At 43.3% G+C, this 22975-nt stretch overlaps 1 protein-coding gene across 7 annotated transcripts in view; it reads right to left on the reverse strand.

Annotated features, from left to right (window-relative positions):
* The window catches only part of LOC115577187 (FERM, ARHGEF and pleckstrin domain-containing protein 1-like), a 60144-nt gene that overhangs the window by 26443 nt on the left and 10726 nt on the right, over positions 1-22975 (reverse strand). For all 7 annotated transcript variants that reach the window (XM_030410105.1, XM_030410104.1, XM_030410108.1 and 4 more), the window contains 3 exons: positions 2492-2596; positions 534-576; positions 284-362 (listed from right to left, as the gene is read on the reverse strand). In XM_030410105.1, the coding sequence (XP_030265965.1) occupies positions 284-362; positions 534-576; positions 2492-2596 (227 nt within the window). The remainder of the gene's footprint in view (positions 1-283; positions 363-533; positions 577-2491; positions 2597-22975) is intronic.

A 22975-nucleotide genomic window follows, 5' to 3' on the forward strand; every position in this document is an offset into this window, starting at 1 on the left:
ACATGCCAGCCTAAAACTTAATGTCTGGGTGCAGAATAGAAAAAAAAACCAAAACGTCTTTGATGTCGTGGCGCAAGCATATAAATGTGTTATAAATGGTAAGTGGCAGACGAGGGAAAACAAAAGGAACAAAACAACATTTTTTAATGGACGGACAGAACTGACGGCATGAAAAACAGCCGGTGGCCAGACAGAAAACCCAGCAGCACAACAACGCGTCTTTGAACCTACGAGGTTCTTCTTCCTCAGATAGGTGTGGTTTTTCTGTGCCGAGAAGACCTACCGAGTCAGCTCCTCCGAGAGCAGCGTGTGGTCGGGGGGGAAGAACTTCACCACGAAGCGAAGGATGGTGTTTTTAGGCCCTGGGGGTGGAAAAAAGACAAGTTATGGTTAAGAAGGGAGAGACGGGACGAGGGAGGCGGAGGCTGAGAAGATGATGTGACTTATTTTAAATTGCAGAATCATGCCATGGCTATTTCGGGTGAAACTGTACAGAAGGTCGAAATAAGAGACAGAATCTGTGAGCTACTTACGTCTGATCTGTTTCAGGGTCGGCTTCAGCAGATCGAGCCACACCTGCGGAGGACAAGGCACAACTTTATTATAGTAACTGTACATTGAAGAGATGTTCTCCTAAAATTAATCTGCGGGACTTCTTTTAAGCGTTTGTGTAAAAGCTTCAATATTCTGAATCTTTGGACCTGTCACATAAAGCTTTCATCAACACTAAACACTTAATCAAATCCTGACACTCCTCAACAATCTGGTCTCAGATAGAAATGACCCCTGAACACACCGTGACACTTGGAAAATGCAATGAGAGCTCCTTATAAAGCATGATGGCAGTCAGAGGTGCAACAATTCGTCGATGATTAGTCGATCGAAAGAAGATTAATTGCTCACTTTTCCATCATCAATTAATAGTTTTTTTTTTCAAGCAAAGGTGTCAAACTGTTTCTGCTTCAAGGTTCTTAAATGTGAGGATTTGCTGCTTTTCTTTGTCACTCATGACATTAAACGGAGACTCTTTAGGTTTTTGGATTGTTGTTTTGACAAAACAGCAATTTAAAACCGTCACTGTCACGTCACTTTAATCAATAATGACTATAATCTTCAGCTGCAGCTCTCCTGTCAGTCTTACACTGTGAGCACATAAAGATGTCATGCTTTAGATGCTGCTTGTATTATCTTTGGATGTATATAGTGGAGTGTGTCATCAATATGGATTATTTACAACCGCTATAAAATTCACACGAGCCGACATAAACATGATAAGAAGCCCTCAGCTATGGATTTGATATACGGCTGCATGTATTTGTGCGTTGGCCTGCTCCAAGCTGTGTACGTGTGCTCACAGTGTTGTTGTCATTTAGTCGGAATGACATCATTTCTTCCGCTGTACCATTTCAAAACCGCCCGAGGCGATGAAACGCACAGTGAGCGTCTGTGTAGTGAGTCCACTCAGTTATTTGTATGTGCTGAGAGATTCTTCTTGCGCTAACAGCCACAGACTGACTGTTGTTCTGTATTACCAGCTCTTTCCACACATTAATGCAGATCCGACCGGCAGACGTTAGCAACAACTGACACGTACATGTGCACATTATAACAACCAGCTGCTCTCGTATGTAATCGGTGGAACAGCTCCAGCCCAGGTGGATGCTTGATTCCACATGTAGATAAAAAGGAAGCGAGCCAAACAGAAAGTTCAACAGCCCAGTGAAAAGACTGCGCAAAACATTTGAGATGCTGGCGTTGATCTGTGTCAAGTGATGTGTTTTAAAGCAGATAACGGTGAGAAAAGATTCTGTCGGTGCTGCAAAACCCGTTTTGCTTTTAACGGATGGATGGTTTGGATATAATCTGCATACATCGAGGTTTTATTCCAGGAGTGGAGGCAATTTGTGTCCGACCTCTGGTGACCTTGACCTGAACATTATTAAAAGTATAATAAGACATACATAATTATTATCTATTATTAGATTTTTTCAGTAATATGTAGAGAACTGAACCCTAACCCAGTATGACAGGAACGACCGCTAAATAGAGGTCTATGCATTGCTAATAAATTTAATATTATAAGCATATAATAAGACTCATATATTAGTCAAGGAACGTGTTACCTCCAACACAGATACACAAATAGTCATATGGAAATGTCTATATCTATGTACATTAGTTATTAAAAGGTGTGATACCTGCTTGTATCACTCAATCAATCAGATCTGTTGGACACTGTAAAACACACATCATGGATGTGGGAGTTACATTTCTGAAAATATTGAACCCTAAAAATGGCTTCAAGTGAAAGAAATTCACCCTGGGTGCAAAAAAACCCACTATGAAAATCGAAAAATTCAGCGTAAATATGGCACAGAATGTAAACATAACTTAACATAAACACAACACAACAGGTGATAACAAGTAGGTTAAGAGATTATAGGATATAAATGCTTCTGTGTGTGACTGTGTAGAGGTGCGCCGCTCTTACCGCCATCTTGCGATGGTCCTGGTACTCCAGGCCGAAGTAGTCTCCCTCTGTCAGGTTGAGATGGACGCAAACCAGGTCGAACAGCACTTTGCCGGGCGAACGTTGCTGGAGGAGAAGGAACAGAGATAGGGGAAACAAATTAGATCAGAACGAAAGGAGGGGAGCGGGGAGCGGGGGAGGTGAGAGGAGGAACGGGAAGCGATGCAGAGTTCACACGGCATCTCATCGGGGGGAGTGCTGATAATGCGATTGGGGAGAGCAGGAATGTGGGTCTTCTTCAAAGGTTATCACAGAGTTATTCCGCCAAATACGTGTCGACTACCTTTCCTGAGACAACATTTATGAAGGAGTTGGTAAAACATGCTACAAATACATAAAAAAACGCATGGATGCTATTTTCTCTAACGAGCCTTTCCTCACTTAACAAGCTAATGACTTTTGACCTTGTCGTAAGGTCCGCGCTCCAGGTTTGAGCCTAATGAATAGCCGGAGGCCGAGGCTCAGCTGGGAGTGCTCGATAACAACCACAACGCCCGAGGAAAAGGAAAAGTGAATGTGTGTGCTCTCCGTCTAACGGTGTAGCTTCACCTGAGGCAGGGAGTCGGGAGTAAGCACTGTTTTGTTGGCATGTATGCCATTATTTTTACCTGGAGCGTGACAAGCATCAAATAACCTCTACTACAGAATTTCGGGATTTCCAAAATAGACGTGGAACCAAACCTAAAATTAGCCCGGGATAATTCTCTGAGACTAAATGGTACCACTCGGGGAGTTACAGCGTGCTATTATACATGCAGAGAGTCTGATGAGGCTCGAGTCGAGTTAATGTGTAGTTATACACGGGCCGGCATTCCTTTCTTTTCTTTGACAGGCGCACACAAGCAAAAAAAGAGAAACGCAGATTATGACTTTATCTGCAGATCTGGGATTCATGCGTCACCTGCAGACAAAACGAACACTCTATATTAGGAGTAGGAAAGGTAGGTGATGATGTAAGTGTCTATATATACTGTATATTACTCATGAGTCACTGCATGATGCTAAACATTGAGATTATAGTTTGGTTTGCAGAATCAGGCCTCATCATTAAGTTAAGAAGAAATAGGACATAAAAATGAAAACAATGTGAAATATGAGCGTTAGTTTGCTAGTTTGAGCAATTCTACCATTTAGGCATCAACATTTGTGATTATTAGTCTCATTAATTTAAAACAGCACGGTTGCCTTCCTGCACCTCTGGCATTTTACAACCACCGTCTGACTGTTTTCATGGAGGGTGAGTCGGGCTTGAGTGTGGTGGGGAGAAAAAAAATGAGGAGGGGAGGAATCAGAGCGGCGAAGGCCAGGGTGTCGGCCAAGTCCATCACCATCTGGCTACCGTGTGTGTGTGTGTGTGTGTGTCCATCTGTTTCTGTGTGGTCAAGTCTGTCTGTGCGGACACACCCGTGTACTGTACTCACACACACACACACACACACACACATATTTTCTCATGCTACCCAGGCCCCTCTAGACACAACATCAGATAGCGATGGTACAAACTGACCGAGTGACAACCCCTACGTGTGTGTTAGGACAGAGCTAGACTGGCAGATGCCACCGTCGTGTGCGCCGCTCGAGGATCTCCAGAGTCTGGACGGGATCCAGTTCCGGGTATAGTGGTAATCTTGGTTTAAAGGAGGTTAAGAGTGGGGGAGAGGAGGAAGTGGGAGAACAGGTTGGGAGAGAATCCGAGAGCAAACACGGCTTAAAGACGAGGGAAGGAGACAAAGAGGAAAACCAAGATGGAAAATAAAGATATGTCGGTGAAACTCCTCCCTTCTCTTTCTTTCCTCGAGTTTCAGCCGCAAATACATTACTTTAAATAAATCTGTTCATTCATCTTCAAACAAAGACTTAACTCAGCAAGGCTGGTGTGTCTGTCCGCGCTGATTTGTGCAACTTCATTTGAATGCTTCTTTGATTAAACCTCGCTTTTTGGCCTGCTTTAAATTTGCCTCATTAAAAACTTGCATGGAAACTCCTGTGTGAAAGGTCCAACTTCAACAGGACAGCGTCCAGGTCTCTGGAAAACAATGTTGAGCTTGGAGGAGACGCGGGAGCTTTGTCATGTGACCCACAAAAACACATGCTGAGGCAGAAAGACGAGGAAGATGGGGGAGCTCGGTGTTAGAGATGTGGAGCGTACGGACGGAGGAAAAGTTAGACAAAGAAAAACTATTAATGATCAACTTCCTTCCTTCTTTTGTATTTGTCTGGAAGAAGCCTTGAGAACATGTGCCACATAAAGTTAGCAGAAAGGTATTAAGTCACTGATTGATGAATGTATTCAGACATTTTTTCCAAGCGAAAAGGGCACATTTTGTGAGTTAACTTGGTAGCATGCTAGCAATGTATCATAGAGAGTGCACACATAATGTTAGCGCTTCATTTAACAAAATATTAGTTTCCCAGCTGAAGCACTGCTGTCAGCCATGTTTCTGTCTTCTTTGTGTGTATTAAGCAGAGATTAGGATGCCGCAGAAAAGCACGAGCCTGAAAATATCTGCGGATGGGGTGCAGCCGGCCGTGTTGTGCAAGGTGAACTGAATTAGACTGAGGCAAGATTTCCAAGTATGTTTCGGGCAAAAGCAATTTCCTTTAATATAAGCAAAGCCTTCTCCAGTAGCTCCAGTGAGCCTCTGTGCATGCATCGGGGAGATATCCCATATCACATTCAAGTAATGTAAGACTCTGGAATGCAGAGGGGAATGCCATTGAGGGAATGGTGGTGAAATGTTTTAGATATTGATACCAGTAAGAATAATACAGGCGTCACGAACACATGATGTGTACATGCTGCGGTTTCTTCTTACCCATTCGACACTCGATTCTGTAAGCGCTGCCCGTCTTGAACCCGACGGCATCGAGTGAGAAAGCAAACCTGATGCTAGAGTTGAAACATAAGTCGCGAGTCTGGCTCTCAAAAACAACTTAATTTGTTCAAAAATGAAGCTGAAATTAAAAGGTGAGAGCAGAGGACCCAGAACGTGAGGACAGCAGGACTTACACCCACAGGCGTGGTCAGATTTTTAGCTTTTGGGCACTGAAGCAAACCTCTAAAAACAACATACAGTAGTTCACTGAATCTGCTGAAAGACGAGGGATCAAACTTCAAAGCTGTATTAAAACAAGTACGGGAAATTAAACCTTTAAAAGCCAGATAATATCAGAGATGATTCAGGTCTGTAAGCCAAACCACATGCAAGGCGACCAAGTTTTTTACTTCTAGTTGGCAGCATTTGGCTTTGACGAGATAGTTCTAATGCAGAACCAGGAAATGAGAGCGAAGTGGGATGATGTGAAACTAAACAAAACACCCACTCGTATCCGGTTTTAGGCCAAAAGACCAAGCAGTGATTAATTACAACTGCGGTAACGGTCACAGAAGACTCAAAATACTGTGTAAACCTCGGTGGATCCAGAGTGCCTTTCACTTAAAAAACTACAGTGTCATCCCCGCCTGAGATAATACCTTAATCCCACTTGCCAGCAAGGATAAGACCACGTTGTGGCACGCAATGGTTGTTTCTTAAATAGTCGAGGGTTCTCTGGTTCTAATTCTGCCTCTTGTACGATTGAATGAAACCTCCAGCAACTTCTGGATGGAATTAACATCCCTGGAAATAGAATAGTAGCAGTTTTCTATGGCTTGAAAAAGGCTACAGATCAATGTGCAACCAGACGATTTCAGATCATGATCAGCTTTGTAGTCCACCATCTACTTTTCAGGTGAATCACAGAGATAGCGATTGATTCTTAGAGGATCCTTGCTGCTTAAACAAACCAATAGAGTGGAGCAGCCAATTAGATGGCAATGCTGATTAGAGGGATTTCGCTGCACAGGTCTTTGTTGGGTGACATACTGCAAGGACGCAAGGTTAACACACAACGATCTTGTCCTAAATGGTCATGAATCTCATCTTTTCTACTGTTTTTTTTAGCAACAGAAGCACCACCAGTAAACAGCGGAGGAAAGGCTGCTTACTAAATTAACCTGGCCCTTACAAAGGAAGGAACAAGCCCGATCTCGTGATCTGCTCACATCTTGGCAACAGCTTCGGCAGAGGAAACGGTCACCCAGTCGAGGTCAAACGTGATATATATAGGTTCTGCATGTATCGGGGTAGCGAATAAGGAAAATGAGGATTGTTAATGAAAGAGCACCCCGGGCAAATCTCCCCAACAAGTTCTTAGTTTGAGAGTTTAAAGGTCTAAAAATAACTGCTGTGTCTGTTTCAGCTGAACAGAGCAAACTAGGCCCTGCGGAGTCCAGACTGAGGTCCTTTCAGTTCAAATCACAATCACTTCATTCAGCAACCACCATCAATGAGGCTTTCTTAGCCGGCCAGAACCATACACTCGTTCTCACTCAGACCCACACAGATCTCGGAGCGTGAATTTGCTCTTATCTAGCATATGTGGAATGATGCTTAGCAAACAGACATACTGAGCACTTTGCACACAGGGAGGCATTCATTGGCATGTGCGCTTGCGTGCTGACACGCAATTAAAAAGACCGAGGTCAGATTTTCCTGCTGGATTGTAAAAAGCGACGTGCAAAGGCCACGGCTGCATCTTTAAAAGGCAGAGTCCAGTTTCACACAGCTGTCCTTTTGGGCCTCACACCAACACGGTTCTTGTCTTGTCAGATAATTAGAAGGCGAGAAGGTCTAGCAGCAAAGCCCTAACAACCGACTGTCCATCAGTGAACCGTGCTGGAATCTGGATTCAAGCCTGGCAAACAGCATCAGCCAAAAAAACTTCCACAAGGGACAAGCCGAGCCTTCAGAAGCCATCAAAAATAGCTCCAGACATGGGAAAAGGAACAAACACAAGCACTCGTGTTTGCATCTTTTCACTGTTCCCTCGCAGCGATTCAGCTGTTAAACTGAAATCCTCTTGTTTGTGACGTGGCTAATGAGGAAAACACAACACTTTTATTTATGGGACAGCAGAGAGCAGCAAAATAACTGGTTATTCTCCAGCAAAGAGTAAAAAAAGGTCCATATACACCACTGGGACTGTCTGCAGCCTGTGGTCACTGCTTCCTCTTTGTGTTTACCTTTCATAAAATGACTCATGCTCTTTTCTTTTCAGCAAACTAGACTCAAAATTATAGTGGTACAACAGAAACAAAACATTGGGGGGTTATATGTCACAACTAATGTTGGAAACATCCATTCTGGTCAGCTGGCAGGTTGATTGTGGTAGCTCCCACGCTGTGAGTGTTTCTGGTCTTTGTTATTGATAACAAACCAGGCCGTGTCAGCCCAAGTTGATGGCAACTGAAGCAAACTGCTTCAAATAAAGGTACTCATAATGTGCCAGTTTTAATCAGGGGTGCCCCGTTAAAGTTAACAAAACCGTTAGCTGACGTGCAGATTCTCAGTTTTGTCATCAGGCCAAGACAAATATATCAGGAGGAGGGTTTCGACATAGACGATTACTCTTGTAGGACAACTGCAGCTAACTGTAGCTCCATACAGTAGTTAGCTTTGTTAGCCATGAATACTGCTAGCACAGGAACTTTGGATCGCCAAGGAGCACAAGAATGGGAGCTGAGCAATGTCGTTAACAGGCTGCTCGCTTCAGCCTTGATCCTTCAAAAAATACACCTCATAATTAAAATAATATCATATAAATGTGATGACTTGTCAACTAATGGCTCCAACTTAGCCATGATCTCAGAGACCACCTCCCAAAGTGCCGGTTCAAGTGAGCTAAAGTTAGGTCCCGCGTTAGCTTCCTCGCTAGCTTGTTGGCTAAGATCCTCCAGTTTGTTTTGGATTACTTTGCTGTGATACATGCTTTCAGCCCGTCTCAACAAGTAGTTACTCATGGTCTTGCCATCGTGAGAACCTCCCCTTACCGTGTAAATTAACTTCTACAAGTCGACTAGGAAAATCTTTAATTATGGAAGCCCTAGATTTAATTTAATAAAACAATAGGACTTGCTTAGCAAAATCAGTGAAGATGTGGTCTTATTTGAACTTCTCTTGCTGTCTTTTTCTTTGGACTCACTCACTCCCTTGTCCGGTGTCCAGACAACAGTTAAACCAATGGGCTCCGCCTATCGAAAGACACTTGCCAGTAAGCTGTCAGAGCGCCTGTCTACTCGTCGGACTTTCTTTGTGCCAAACACATCCTCCGCAAAGTCATCAGCCAGCAAAAACACAGAAGAATCAGCAAACACACCTTCCCCTCCTACATCCAATCCCGGACCTCTCTCATGCTACAGGGTTAGCGCCTGGCTAAACTGGGATGTATATCAAAGTAATTGCTCTGTTTTTTTTACTCTCCGGTCTCTTTTTGCCCCTTGAGGCCTATAGCTGAGAAAACCTCCACATATTTCACTTCACTTTATCTCTTTGGTCTCCATTCTCTGCCTTTGTTCCCGTCTTTCTGTGGCCAAAGCTGCCTTTATGTTAGAGAAGAGCAGCTAATGAATGTCTATCTATCTTTCTCCCATGCAAAATAGATTGGATGGTGCCGTGTTCTTGAGTTTGGAGGCCGCACTTCTGACTCTGGTGTGTTCATGAGCTTGGAAACAACACAGAAGATACAGAGACTTTGTGGGGAATTTATCAGGGTGAATCAGGGCTCATCAAAAACCATCATCCTTTAACAAATGAAACACCAGGAGTAGTGTTTTTGCAGGTAATGTTTTAGTTGAGTTTTATTACATAGGAAATATTTTTTCCATCAGTAATGTTTAAATTGGAAAAAATATGAATGCGTTGCATGTTGGTGCTACTTGGCGCTATAAGTATTTTACATCACTCTACATGAACGGTTACAACCCAATACGTGACATGAATCAATAAAAATGTTTAGAACCATGAACGACACATTTCCTTTCTTTGCCATGTTTCCGAGTTCCGAGTTGTTCCAACCTTTGTGAATTTCCTCAGTCAAGAACTCATTTTTCCTTTTATTTAGAACCCACATGAATGCTCCATCACTCTCCTACTCTCTAAAAAACCTGTGTCTGTTTTCTTTTTACCATATAAAAGTCTACAGAGACATATTTTACCTGTTAATCATTGTGTTTTTCCTCCAATATTTTCCTTTACTCTCCCTTTCTTTGGTTCCTGTCTCGCCCTGCAACTCCTGTCCAAGTTAAATATTCTCACCATGTGTCGTGGTGTGCGGAGGGTTTACAGAAACTCCCACAGCGTCACGAATGCAAATGACCTATGAAACCCCCCAAAAATGACTGCACGTACCATTTATGGTTGGGTTATGCTATATTACATTTGGCTTTTTTTTTTTTGGTTCAAGTTTATTTTACTACGAGTACAAACCGAGCTTTAAGGCTTTTCGGAAATTAAAATCAAGATATCCAACTGCCCCTGCGGGATTGTGATTTTCAAAATAAAGTGCAAAGGCGCGCATGAAACAATAGAATATGACTTGAGGCACATCGGCATGGAGTAAAGGCATGTTTGAAAGGTCTGTAATCCTGCACTCTGACTAATGTCAACAGGGATGGAAACCAGATGGGTGAGACCGACGATAAGAACTCTCCGCCGAGGGAAAAGACAGGAAAAAAAAAAAACACCTCAAAGCTGTTCGGTTTTCTTCCACTGGCCCCCTGCTGTGAGCTGCAGCGCGGCTTTTTTCAGCTCTTTGTCAGACGGATGAGAGAAAGAATGTGGTGTTATTACTTTCAGATATTACTTTGAAAATTTACAAAAATCGACCCCTTCGTGAAGATGGAAATGTCAGGAAATCCATACTGGACGGCTAAAAACAAATTAGCTTCAAGGGTATGTGACAAAGAGACAAGGAGAGAGCAGCGAGAAAACATGGGAAGGACTGAAAATGAAAAGAGATAGTTACACCCCGCGGAGAGAGGAATCACCTGAACCTTGACTAAACTCCTGGCTGGCTGTGAGTGTTCACACCAAGCAGTAATTGGAGCTTTTAAATCTGTGGGGTTTTGTTTTCATGGTCAACCTTATCATGATACTCTGGTTTGAATCCAAGGCCGTCTTGCTGTTTTTCTACCTGCGTTCCTCAGAATGCATGCTGTCGTTCTGACCCGTTCCAAAGATCATTTACTTGGAAAAGCAGAAATATAAATTATGAATCTTCCCCCAAGGCTCAAAATCATGACTCTCCTCCACGTTTAATAGCCTAAACAAACAGGCTATTTCTCTGAAAGGACCAAACACTAAAGTCCATAAAAATCCGGTTTAATAGTGTCATGTTAACATGCTCATTCTTCAGCTCGATGGTGCTGCTATATCGACGCTGCCTGGGGCAACTGCAGCTCTTGTCATGTGAGAAGACAAATCACAAAGATCCCCCGCTGTTGTTCTTCATCCCCACTGTGGACCGTACACTGGTTAACCCAGCAACAGCTCCGCTTGAGTCAGAGGATAGAAAATGCTCCCTATAGCGTGTTGGTATTGGCTAATGTACCATTACCAGTTTCTCAAATGAGAAGGGTATTCAGTAAAGTAACAGGTTTTATCACTGTACTGCTGTGCTTTTATTCTTATACTGTGTTTTTTTCCTGTTTTTTTATCATTATACATGCTTTTCATTCTGATATTGTTGCATTTCATTCCAATACCTGTGCATTTTATTCTCATATTCTTGTTTTTTTATTCTTGCATTCCTGTTTTTTTTTTTTTTCTTTTGCTGTTATTTTCATTCTTTTATTCATTTTCTAATCTCACGTTCTTGTTTCAAGTTCATATATTCTTTTTGGTTCTTATAGATGTTCATATTCTTGTTTGTATTGGCATATTTGTGCGTCTCTTGTAAAGTGCTGGATGCTTAACTTTCCCTGGGGATCAATAATCTATCCATCCATCCTGGTATGAGGCTACAGGACAGCCTTAGATTGAACTGTACAACTTCCCCCCAAGGAAAACAAGACTTTAAAAAAATACCAGTGAACAGCAGGACAGCTGGGAGACGCTTCCTCCCTCCTCGACTGTCAACCAATCACATCCTCGAGTTCAGATTAGGTTAAACGGCTTAACCCGCTGGCAAGACGTCAAAGCCAGTTCCTCCGCACTGCCAGAAGGGGAAAGGACTGTCCACGCACACACAGACAGATGGACACATGTACACACATATGCCTAAGTGGAATGTTTAATGGACAGCATATTGGCAGAGTACCTGCTAGCATTGTCAGCAGTGGCTGCACGGCGCTGTGGGAAATCAAAACTGGCAACACCCTGATGGGGGATGATGAGGATGCCTGCGGGCTGCTATGAAGACAACGGTGTGTGTCAGTGTGCCGTGTGTGTGTGCACTTGAGGCAGACAATTAAATCAAGCAGCAAAGGGGAATACATGCACAACGCTGCACCATTAAAAAGCAATTGGCGTCTCGTGCAGGATGGCAGTGGGTACGCCTGTACTTCGCCCTGTGCAATAACGAGGTTTGTAAATCTCGCAACAGGGCTGCTTTGTTTCTTTAAAAAAGCCTCTGGAGCTCCGTGAAGAATCAGGAAGATAAAATGGAATAAGATTTTATCTTAGGTGTCTTAAAGGGCCATGAGGATACTTCCAGCCTGGGTATCTTTGAGTGCAGGCTGCTAATTTGGCAGTGATCTATTATAATTAGGTATAGAAGACATCCTGAGTCTATATGTAGAGTGATTATGGCAACTCCCACAAAAATGAAGCCAAACACACCTGTCAACCCAATCACAGGCAAAGCTCAGCTGTTTATCAGCCCCTTTTTATTGCATCAAATAACTATTTAAACCAAACTGAACAGAAAATGAATGCCTGAACATACATCAGGGTGATAAGAAGGGTTTTGAAGTGTCAAGTTTTTAATTTGTCCCACGTCCCATCTGTTAACACTGGCGGGAGCGGGATTTATGACCTATATTGCAGCCTGTAAATGGCTGCAACACACAGCTCACAGAGGAAATGAATGTATCATAAAACCCTTAGCACACTCGGGCTGCAGTCGTGTAAATAATGAGTCATAATACCGCAGTCAAATCAGGTTTTCATGATCTCTGATGTCCTGTGAGAATTCACCGCATAAATCCACTTGGAACAAAGTCCTTACAGCTACAGAACTTGCCTGAGAATCGTCCCGCTTTTAAGTTTTCTTCTGTATCAAAGTACTCTAGTGGTAGTTGTCTGTACATCCATGAGTACACTGAAATTAAGAACTGCGAACAGCTAATCCGGCTTTTTTTTATGGGGTCAGTTTGACAATAAATACATATATAGGCCTTAAGTTGTAGCTGAATCAAGAGCAACATTATACTTCCTGTTAACCTCACCAAAGCATCATGAGAATGTACAGAGCAACGACTGTCAGAATAGAACAAACACAAGAAGACAAACACAAAATAAAAACAGAGAAAGGCCAAATCGAGTTTTGAGTTTTAGGAGTCTTGAGGTTCCTCCCCCTGTTTAACCTCGCGGTGAAGAACAAGCCAATTCAAAGCGAGTCACACATGCCGTAACATTGGCATGTGTTTTTGTTTGTGCACGTGTCACTGAAACGAATGATTTACGAGGGAGAAATAGGGTGTGGAAACACGATTGAATAATTCAACTAGGCCTGCGGTAAACACATGTGTGTGTGTGTGTGTGTGTGATTGGGATGCACGGATGATTTACAAGCAACGAGTGGAATTTAATTACGCGGCGACCGAGAGTCTTCGATTGCGATTAAAACTGGATATCTCGACACACCTTAAACACTCATTTCCAGAGCGAGAAACTCCTTACGATATCTGCAGCCCCTCAACTTCAAAAGAAATGCTCCCAAATAGCACTAATAAGTTAAAAGGAAGCAAAAATATTGCTAAATCCACTGGAGAGTGATAAAAAGAACACTTCAATCAATTACTAAATCACTGCTAAACCCAACGGAGTGGCGACAGTGATTCATCGCAAGATGCAATGTTGGAAGATCCCAATTAAAGACCGCAAAGAGCAGACCGATAGAAAGTGGATTAAGATGGGTTTGTCTCTGAAAACTGCATGACGAAACAGTCTGACAGAGAGAGAGACACATGAAATCCGAGAGTAAAACAGAAATGTGGAGAGAGAGAAGATTGAAGCCCAACACTAGTCTTTCTCCCAAACACCACATTTCAGGCTACATTCCTCTGCTAGTTTCTCAGAGAGACGAACGGCTGGAGACTCGGGAGACACAGCAGGGGCGCCGCCATTGAATTCCACTGAGGCTTCTGGAAAGCATCCAGAACGGAGACGAGGACGGAGCGAGGAGAGAGATTAAGAAACACTTCACCTATTGAAAAAGAGAGCCCCGGTGCAGCATGCTCCCACACACACACCCTCGACCACGTCCAAACACTCTGGGAGTGAAGTTACAGCACCGATTTGCGACAGAGATTGAGCGCAGCAGCTCTTTGGCCTTAGAAAAGGTTCAATAAGGAGCCATGGTTAACACTCATCAAGGGGGAGAAATCTCATTTAGGATACTGGAGCCAACACTTGGGTTTAAGCTACTTGCTGAACCCACTTCCAAAGCACTGGTTCCCAGACTCTCATGCTGAGGAGTCGCTTAACTCCAGAACACATTTACATCAACAGAAACAAGGGCATGAACAGGCTACCTTTAGACTGTAATGCAATCAAGAAGCAGCTTGAATTACTTTTATCTGATTCTCTATTATGTGGAGTGTTTCAGGGGGAGAATTCAAGCCCTCATTGCTCAAACACAAGCTACCTTAGCGGTGACTCCATCAGCTACGCCTTGGGAAAACCCCTGACACAAGCAAAGTATTCTCCTCCATCATCAGGTGCAGATTTACGGCAGCGCAGACAGCTGGAAGGAGAAGCCACAATATCTAATAACTCTGCACATTTAGACCTGTCTAGCTCACTCTGTGCAAGGCTCCAGGGTGCACGTGTCCAAAAATCAGGTGCCATCCAAACTTTTTTTATTGGTCACACCTTAAATTTGATTATTGTTTTCGTTTATTTCTGAAGCATATTGTCAAAATAGAAGAAAACCTTAATTAAACTGTACTTTCAGGTGCATCTAAATTATGTCCAGGTGCATCCTAATGAAGAAATTAGGCGCACCGGTGCAACCATTGTGAAGAGTTCCTCTGGAGTCCTGTCATAACAAAGACAGTGATCATGGATTGAAATGACCTATTTACTGGTCTGTTCTGAGTGGCGTTTCGTGCACCCCTCACTGCCTCACTTTCTTCTTATCAGGCACAATTCAAAAGTAAAACCTCATACCGCAGGGAAAATTATCTGATTGCGGGAGAAAGAGCAACTCCTGTGTCCAACACCAACATGTATCACAAAATAGTGAAGTGTTTTGGTTTTTTTTACTGGACAACCTCGGCCGGATTCATTTTTCAAACCCAACAGGAGCTCCAAATGAGTTTTGGCCACCGTCCAGGGTGTCTGGCTGCGATGATAAACCTTGCAGCATTTGGCTAGCGGCTGATGTTAATTTCCCATTGTGTTTAAAAACAACAGCGTTGAGGTATTACCATGTAAAAACTGGAAGTGTGGCCGCGCTGTCCTGAAAGCCGAGATATTATTATAGCCTGTAAAGCATCAAATACAGGAAATAATTAATATCCTACTCGTAAGAAAGGAATGACGGGACGAACTTGTAAAAATAGAGGTGAAATCTTCACCGTAAGCCCGTCTCGACAGCCTGCTCCAGACCTAATCCACAAAAAAACGACTAATTTGTTGCTGTGGTTTTGTGTAGCGCAGTGCAACAGAGGTACAGTGATTACCCTAAATGGGGCCCAGCTCTTCCACTGTTGGCTTGACTGGCCCTCCTCACTGGGGACCTCATTCACTGCAATTACTAAAAGGATCCCATCTGCAGCCAAGCAGAGCGCACAGTGTTTGCTCATTCATTGGCTACCGCCGTAATGCAAAAGGCTTCTGTGGGAGTCGGATGTGCGCCTGTATGCATCTTTCTCTCCGGCTCCCAGTGCTGCAATCTCCCCCTTTCTGTGTTGCCTCAGCAGGGGCCCTCTTCATTTCTTCCCCCCCCCCATCCGTCTCCGTTTCAGAAGCAGTCCAATTGTCTCTCCATCAGCGACAGTCTTCTCATTGAGCAATACTCTCCGTCTAGCTCCCCGATTCCCTCCTCCCTCGCTTGGAGGCAACTCCGTCTGTGGCCCTGTCTTTGAACTCAGCACGTCTAAATGCTTACACGTGGCTCCATGTACACACCCACCTTAATAGTAAAGTTAAAAAAAAAAGCCTGCTTACTTGTTTATATCGCACTCTAATGTGCTGTAAATACAACCAATCCTAGAGAATGCCAAGAGAACTCTTCCAACAGTATGAAACTTCATAGATTCCCGTGGGGTTATTCTCTAAATTTGCTCCACAGGAAGGTCAACTCTTGGGTTCAGCTACAGAAAGAAAAATAAGGAGTACAAGTAGCGGAGAGGAAAGTCAGTCGACAGTCAGAAGTCCCTCATTGAGGTCTCTGACCGCAGGAATGAGACAGTGGATGCCAGCCATTACATAATACAGCACAGTTCGTGTCTGTATCCGAGCATGCTGCATCCACATGTTTCTCAAACTTCAGGTTGAGACATCACATAGAGTCACAGAATGTTTCCAGACTGTTGATTTGATATTTTTTTTGTTCCATCTCCAATCGCTTGGGTCAGGACAGGTTGTTCGTAGTCACTTGATTTTCAATTGGAAGGCAGACGGAGGAGAACGGACAAGATGGAGGAAAGAAAAAACAACATTAGCTTTAAAAAGAACACAGCTCGCTTCATAACGACCACAAAGTTACAAAGTTGACAAAGTAGTCACTGCACAAACGGACATTATCCGTGTCCACCCTCAAAATTTTTTTATATTTTGGGTGAACTGTTCCTTTAAAATGTTGGTGAAGCGTACCGGGGTCCCTGGAGTGGGCTGCAGTTTCAAAATAAAACCCCCCCCAGATGGTAACAGTGGCTTACCAGGGGTTTTGGAGTAGGGTGGATTTTCAAAATAAAAGCTTAACAGGGCTGCTGAGCCAAGCTGATAAACTATGACTAGCCAGTTACTGTTCGGGTAAAGGTTCAGCCAGAAAAAGGCCAATGACGCACACATTTTCTTGATTACTTTCAATAGTTCTGTGGAAGTCGGTGGAGTTACTCAGGAAGATGAATCACCCGCGTGTTTAAATGATTAAAAAAACAATACATTATTCAGTCATGTTCTTCTCCCATCTATGAGAGATTCATGAAGAGGACGATATTACATCCGCAAATCTAATCAAATATTTATTTTAATAGGGCTGTAATTAACTAGACTTAAGAGAGCTCATCTGCAGGGCAAGTCACTGCCTGCACACATGCCCTCACTCTATACGAGTCCATGCATATTGGCCTATAAACTCACATATCCGAGTAACGTGGTTTAATGTGACCCTTGTGAGCCCGTGTAAGCAGCATCAGTGTGGGTTTTGTGTGTCACGGTGCTGGATTGAGCAGGCTTTTAACACACACACACACACAAACACAAACACACACACACACACACACACACAGAGCAGGTCTCTCCGGACGATGATGAACGAGGCCTGCCAATGCTACTGTTAGTTCTGTCAGCGCTCCAGGAGAGCAGAAAGACAGAAAGAGATTACTCGGAAGATCAGAAGCGAGGGTTTGGAGATGGGACGGGGAGGAGAAGAGAGGAGAAAGCTCGAATCAGCCGAGCTGAGACGACGGCTTGTAAAACCAGAGATCACAAAGCCGGTGTTGGAGCCTCACCCTGAAAAGGCTGCACTTACTGACTTTAAACATCACCTTGGATCTGCCCACACATCCAAACCACTGCGACTTAGCTTGCCAGGAGTCCTGCCAATTTTAGAAGACACGGAGAACCACCATCATGGCTCCGGCTCCGAGCTTTAAAATACACTCCTTCTCATCTCTTATCGTTTTGTCTCTCTCCAGTGTGAATGCCAGGAGCGAAAGCAACTCTATAAAAAAAAAAAACCAGATGAAAACTTTGGAAATAACTGAATCTCAGCTGTGACTAATGGCCTTCAGGGTAAAATGCTGCAGTGGCGGAGATACAAACATCTCAAAATTACATTTGAGACCAAAAAGAAAAGTTTGTTGTTCGACTCAAAAGCTCGAAAACAACTTTGCGACTCAGTCTGGACAAAAATTGCAGCCGTCTGGTTCCGTGCATACTAATTCACTAATGGGAGGCTGCATTCAAACTAATTTCCTCTGCTCTTATTACAGCCAAATAACTGAGGTCTCAGCTGTGGAAGCACAACAATGAGGCAGTCATACCTCTGTTGTGGAGGAGGGATGAGACACAGCCAAGCAAAGATTCCCTTAAAGGAGCAGTTCACCCAGAAATGAAAATTCACTCACTATCTACAAACCATTGTGTCAAGGAAAAAAAACAATAAACATAACACAGCTTCATTTAGCTTTTCCGGTGTAATCTGATCCACCAGAAGACAGGAGACCCCAAACTGCTTTGAAAACATGTTATTTAGAGGGCCGGTAAGCTGAAATCTTCACTGTAGCTCTTAAGCTAACAGCCTTAGCGTGCTACATGTCTAAAGTGGCTGTACAAGCTTGAACGCGCATCCAGGGTGTGAATATGTCAAATCAACTTGAAATCTCTGGGCTTCCTGACACTTGGATTATACACCAATAAAAACTTTAAGGAGCCATTCTCTTTCTGTTTTCTTCTGTTTTAATAAAAGTCCCCATCTTCTACAGATGTCGGCTGAACTGCTCCTTTCAAAACGCTAGAGAAATATGTACAATCAGATCGAGAGAGACAACAACTCAGAGGTAATCAAAGCCTGTCACTGCTCCTTTTGTCTTTTAAAACACTTCTTAAAAAAGTGTGACTGGCTCGCCATCTCCCCTTTCTCATTCCTTTCATATCAGCTCCCTCCACATGTATCACTTACTCCCGCGGCGGACGACAGCACAAAGGCCTATCCATTTGAAATGTCAACTGCGCCGCGTCGCAGCTGAGGAGTGAGAGTGTGTGCATAATGCAGTGAGGGACTTGTAGCTCATTTATCGCCAGCCTCGGGGGGACCGCTGGTCTATCAAATGATGTTGTCTATAAAGAGCTTCCATCATCGTAATCCTCATAACCCCTCCCCCCCGCGGTCCCGTATCTTCCCTCATTTCACTTTTTTTAGGCGAGAAAAAACAAAAAAAACAAAACACACAAGGTCAGGAGCCATGCAGATCATAAAGCCGCAATCCAATCCTGCAACGGAAACCACACAGTGATCTTATTGCGCCTGAACACACACAACTCCCACACACACACACAGTCCTGCCCAGCATCTCCTGCCGTCAGACAGTTTGGTTTTAAAGCTTCTGACGTCCACTGAGAAGGTCAATCTTGATGTGGATATATTGGATGGTCTTGCAGGGATTAAGGTCAAGTAAGCAAGCCAGACGAGGAGGAGAGAACCCTCCCTCAGTGTCATTTCATCTTCGAGACAGGAAAAAGGAGTTGCATCTGAACCAATAAGAGGGCGTCCGTTGGGAACAGACTTAACTGAGCTCAACTGCACCGCAGGGAATCATCAGGACGTCTCTGTCATCATGAATATGAAGATCTTGCAGATGTCTGTCGTGACCTCCACGAGAGAATAAGATGTGTGCAGCCTAACGTATAAACCACCAGGCCAAAAATAAAAAGATAGGTATGAAGAAATGACAGGATCAACACACTACATATAAGAAAACATGTAATTTCAAAGGGAATGTTATTGTTTTGCTCTTCCTTTCTGGCCTCAGTTCATTGCGTCACGTTACAGCCAATGGTGTGACAGTATTTCACTGACCTCCAGGTCGCGGTAAAACATCAAGAAATGCATCAACGAAGAAGCAGACTCTATGGGTGAATAATGGAGGCTTCATGATTTAAAGGAGACTATTATTCTCATTTGCAGGTTAAAAAAACGCTCTGTTTTAGCTCATATCTCTATAAGGGCCCCTCCTCCTGAACAGCCTGTCTGCTCTGATTGGTCAGCTAACACAAGCCTGAGCCAGTAAAGCTCAGTGTCTCCGGTTGGCTCTCTGATGTTTTAATCTTCCAGCTAGCTTCACTTCTACCATGACTACAAGCACACATTATGCAAATGTGTGACATGGTGTTGTAGTGTAATGTCACAAAGTCACATAACTAATGGCGAGACTACTGACGATGTGTTTAAGAGCAATGTTTTGTGTGGGAGAGAGGAGCTTCTGCTGGTTAAACTTTGGCCTCTTCAACTTTCAAGATCTTTTACATGCACAAGAAGCTAAATAAAACACCAAAGGAAACGACTTTTGGTGATATACATTGAATGCATTTGTTCATTTACAAGATAACTACACAGATTACACACAGCGCACAGTTAAAAAAAATGAAAGAGGAACTGCAGATAAACTGTAAGATCATTAATGAAACGGGAACAAATAGAGGATTCATTGGGGACTATTTCAGCTGCCACACATCTGGTACTCTAGTGAATATTGACAGCAGCGAGACAGATTACACTGCAATGTCCGTGTTGAGCGTAATGAAGGCACGTGTCAACCCAGTGCAACAGCGCGGCTCGTTAATGTGTTTTTAATAGCTCCTGCTCACGCTACAGACACGGTGTAAAGGAGGGATTGCACCGCTAAATCAGAATTTTCTATTCAATTATGCCACTCAACATGGGATTGGGAATTATGTTCAATTAAAACAGCATTTGAATGCTGCATACGTTAGCCCCCGCTTCCATTCAGAAACAGGTGGAAGCAGCTCACAGTGAAGTGCAGTCACTTGTTCCTTATTCGCTAAGTTTTATTAATCTCCACCACACAAACCAAAATGGCTTCCTTTGGAAAATTCCCCCCACAATCCCCGCTGCTGTGACCTCATGATAAACCGGGAGGAATCTGGGGCAGGAAGACTCAACTGTGAGGGCGAATCATGCAGCAAAGTTTCTCTCCGACGTGCAAGTGAACTCTGATTAGAGCTTTCTCCAGTAATGTTTGAATTTGGTAGAAAAAGCGCAACTAAGCTTTATGAATGGTTCCAATGATACTGAATTACATGAGAACAGGAGAAACAGACTCAAGGCAAATGAGTAACATTATTCACCATGCATGCAAATACACACACACACACACACACACACACACACACACACACAGCACATCTTCCCTGTCTTCAATTATTTACCAGGTGGGAGTGAACGACAATGTTCTGCACTCACACAGTCCTCTATCACGCTTTTTCCATTCCATTAATAATAAAGCCTCCCAGTGTGTGTGTGTGTGTGTGTGTGTGTGTGTGTGTGTGTGTCTGTTGGTGTGTAGTCATAGTGGTCTCTAATGCAGTGTGTGCAAATGTTTTATTGATGTAATATATACTCAAACAATATCAATGTTCTCATGTTCAGCTCAGAGGAACAAGAGAATGACAATAAACGATCAAAAAAATATTAATTAGCAACAAGCGAATTCTCAACTGCAGAAGCTGAGCAGCATATTTTTTATGTCACTGCATGAAAGGAAAAAAAAGCTGCATTACATTGAAATGCTCCTCTAATGGATTCCACGTTACCCCCCCCCTCATGGGAATCCGGCTAATCGAATCCGTTCATGGCGCTTTAGCCGAGGCTGCATTCCCGACTGGCAGGCAGTAGAAACAGCTGATTTCATAACACCAGAAGTATCCTAGCATAGGCAAATGAGTAACATTATTCACCATGCATGCAAATACACACACACACACACACACACACACACACACACAGCACATCTTCCCTGTCTTCAATTATTTACCAGGTGGGAGTGAACGACAATGTTCTGCACTCACACAGTCCTCTATCACGCTTTTTCCATTCCATTAATAATAAAGCCTCCCAGTGTGTGTGTGTGTGTGTGTGTGTGTGTGTGTGTGTGTCTGTTGGTGTGTAGTCATAGTGGTCTCTAATGCAGTGTGTGCAAATGTTTTATTGATGTAATATATACTCAAACAATATCAATGTTCTCATGTTCAGCTCAGAGGAACAAGAGAATGACAATAAACGATCAAAAAAATATTAATTAGCAACAAGCGAATTCTCAACTGCAGAAGCTGAGCAGCATATTTTTTATGTCACTGCATGAAAGGAAAAAAAAGCTGCATTACATTGAAATGCTCCTCTAATGGATTCCACGTTACCCCCCCCTCATGGGAATCCGGCTAATCGAATCCGTTCATGGCGCTTTAGCCGAGGCTGCATTCCCGACTGGCAGGCAGTAGAAACAGCTGATTTCATAACACCAGAAGTATCCTAGCATAGAACTCTGAGGATGAAAGCAGTCGGTTTTAATCGTGTGGATCAAAGATATGTCACTTTGGAACGCTTTGGACGTCTTTTATTTAATAACGAATTAGTAAAATTGAAGTTCTGAGGCAAAGCTTTGTTCTCAGCAGAAAACAAATTGAAAAATGAGCCTGTTCTTCCTGATGGACAGTCAAAGCCCACTGGTGGCTTCATGATCCCACGCTAAAACCTGAAGAGGCGCATTATGCAAGAACTATTACCAGAGCAACCGCATACTCCTGCTGACTGTAGCTGTTGTTAGCTAGTTTGCTCAGTTAGCCATGCAGCTAGCGGGTCAGACTGGAAGCTCAGGGACCCTTATTTACACCATGAGCACTGAGCTTTGAAACAGGACGGGGGAGGTGGTTAGCATGCTTCATAAGACATCTCTGCAACACAGCACATAGACATCATAAGCAAAACTGCTTTTTTCTTCAGAATCTGTCCATAATTTTTCCGCCTTGACTAATTCCACATTTAACACTCATATAGTCGGTTCTGCTCCACTTATTTGCTGCAAAGAGCTAACACTGATGCATGGACTGCTGACTCTTAGCGAGGCCTGCACGTGCTTCATATTTAATGCATTCTTTAGGTGAAACTATGAAACACGTGCCATTTGCATCTGCATTTCTTTCCGCTTTGCATGGGGGAACTACATTTTATCACATGTTTTAACAAGGACTGATGACAGAGGGCAACTCAGAAAATGAAGACATCAAAATTCCTCTGAAAAATGGATCATACAACAGAGGATCAAACGAGATATTTGCACATAAGGGCTATGGTGTAATTTTCTAAACCCAAAATATGTCACCAATGGATTTACAATCGAAGGTTTGTAAGCACTTTGCTGGAAAAAAATGGACCACTTGAAGCTCCAGTCAACATTACAACATTGCCACAGTATGCCAGTGCTGGTACTATGAGTGTAAGGGGGGGCTGTTAATAATAATAAAGATGTTTTGGATCTTTAAAATTTATGACTGCAGCCCCCCCCGGGCTGAGCTTTAAAGATAACAGGCCCAGTTAATGAGCAAGCCTTCCACTTTACTTCCCCGTAGTGAGAAATTTCCCAAACGAGTGCCAACGTTACTGTAAGCTGCAGGCTTATCTGACGATTCACACGTTAGACTACACCTACTGCACAAA

The sequence above is a fragment of the Sparus aurata genome, chromosome 24, assembly GCF_900880675.1.
Source record: "Sparus aurata chromosome 24, fSpaAur1.1, whole genome shotgun sequence".
In the NCBI taxonomy this organism is placed as follows: Eukaryota; Metazoa; Chordata; class Actinopteri; order Spariformes; family Sparidae; genus Sparus; species Sparus aurata.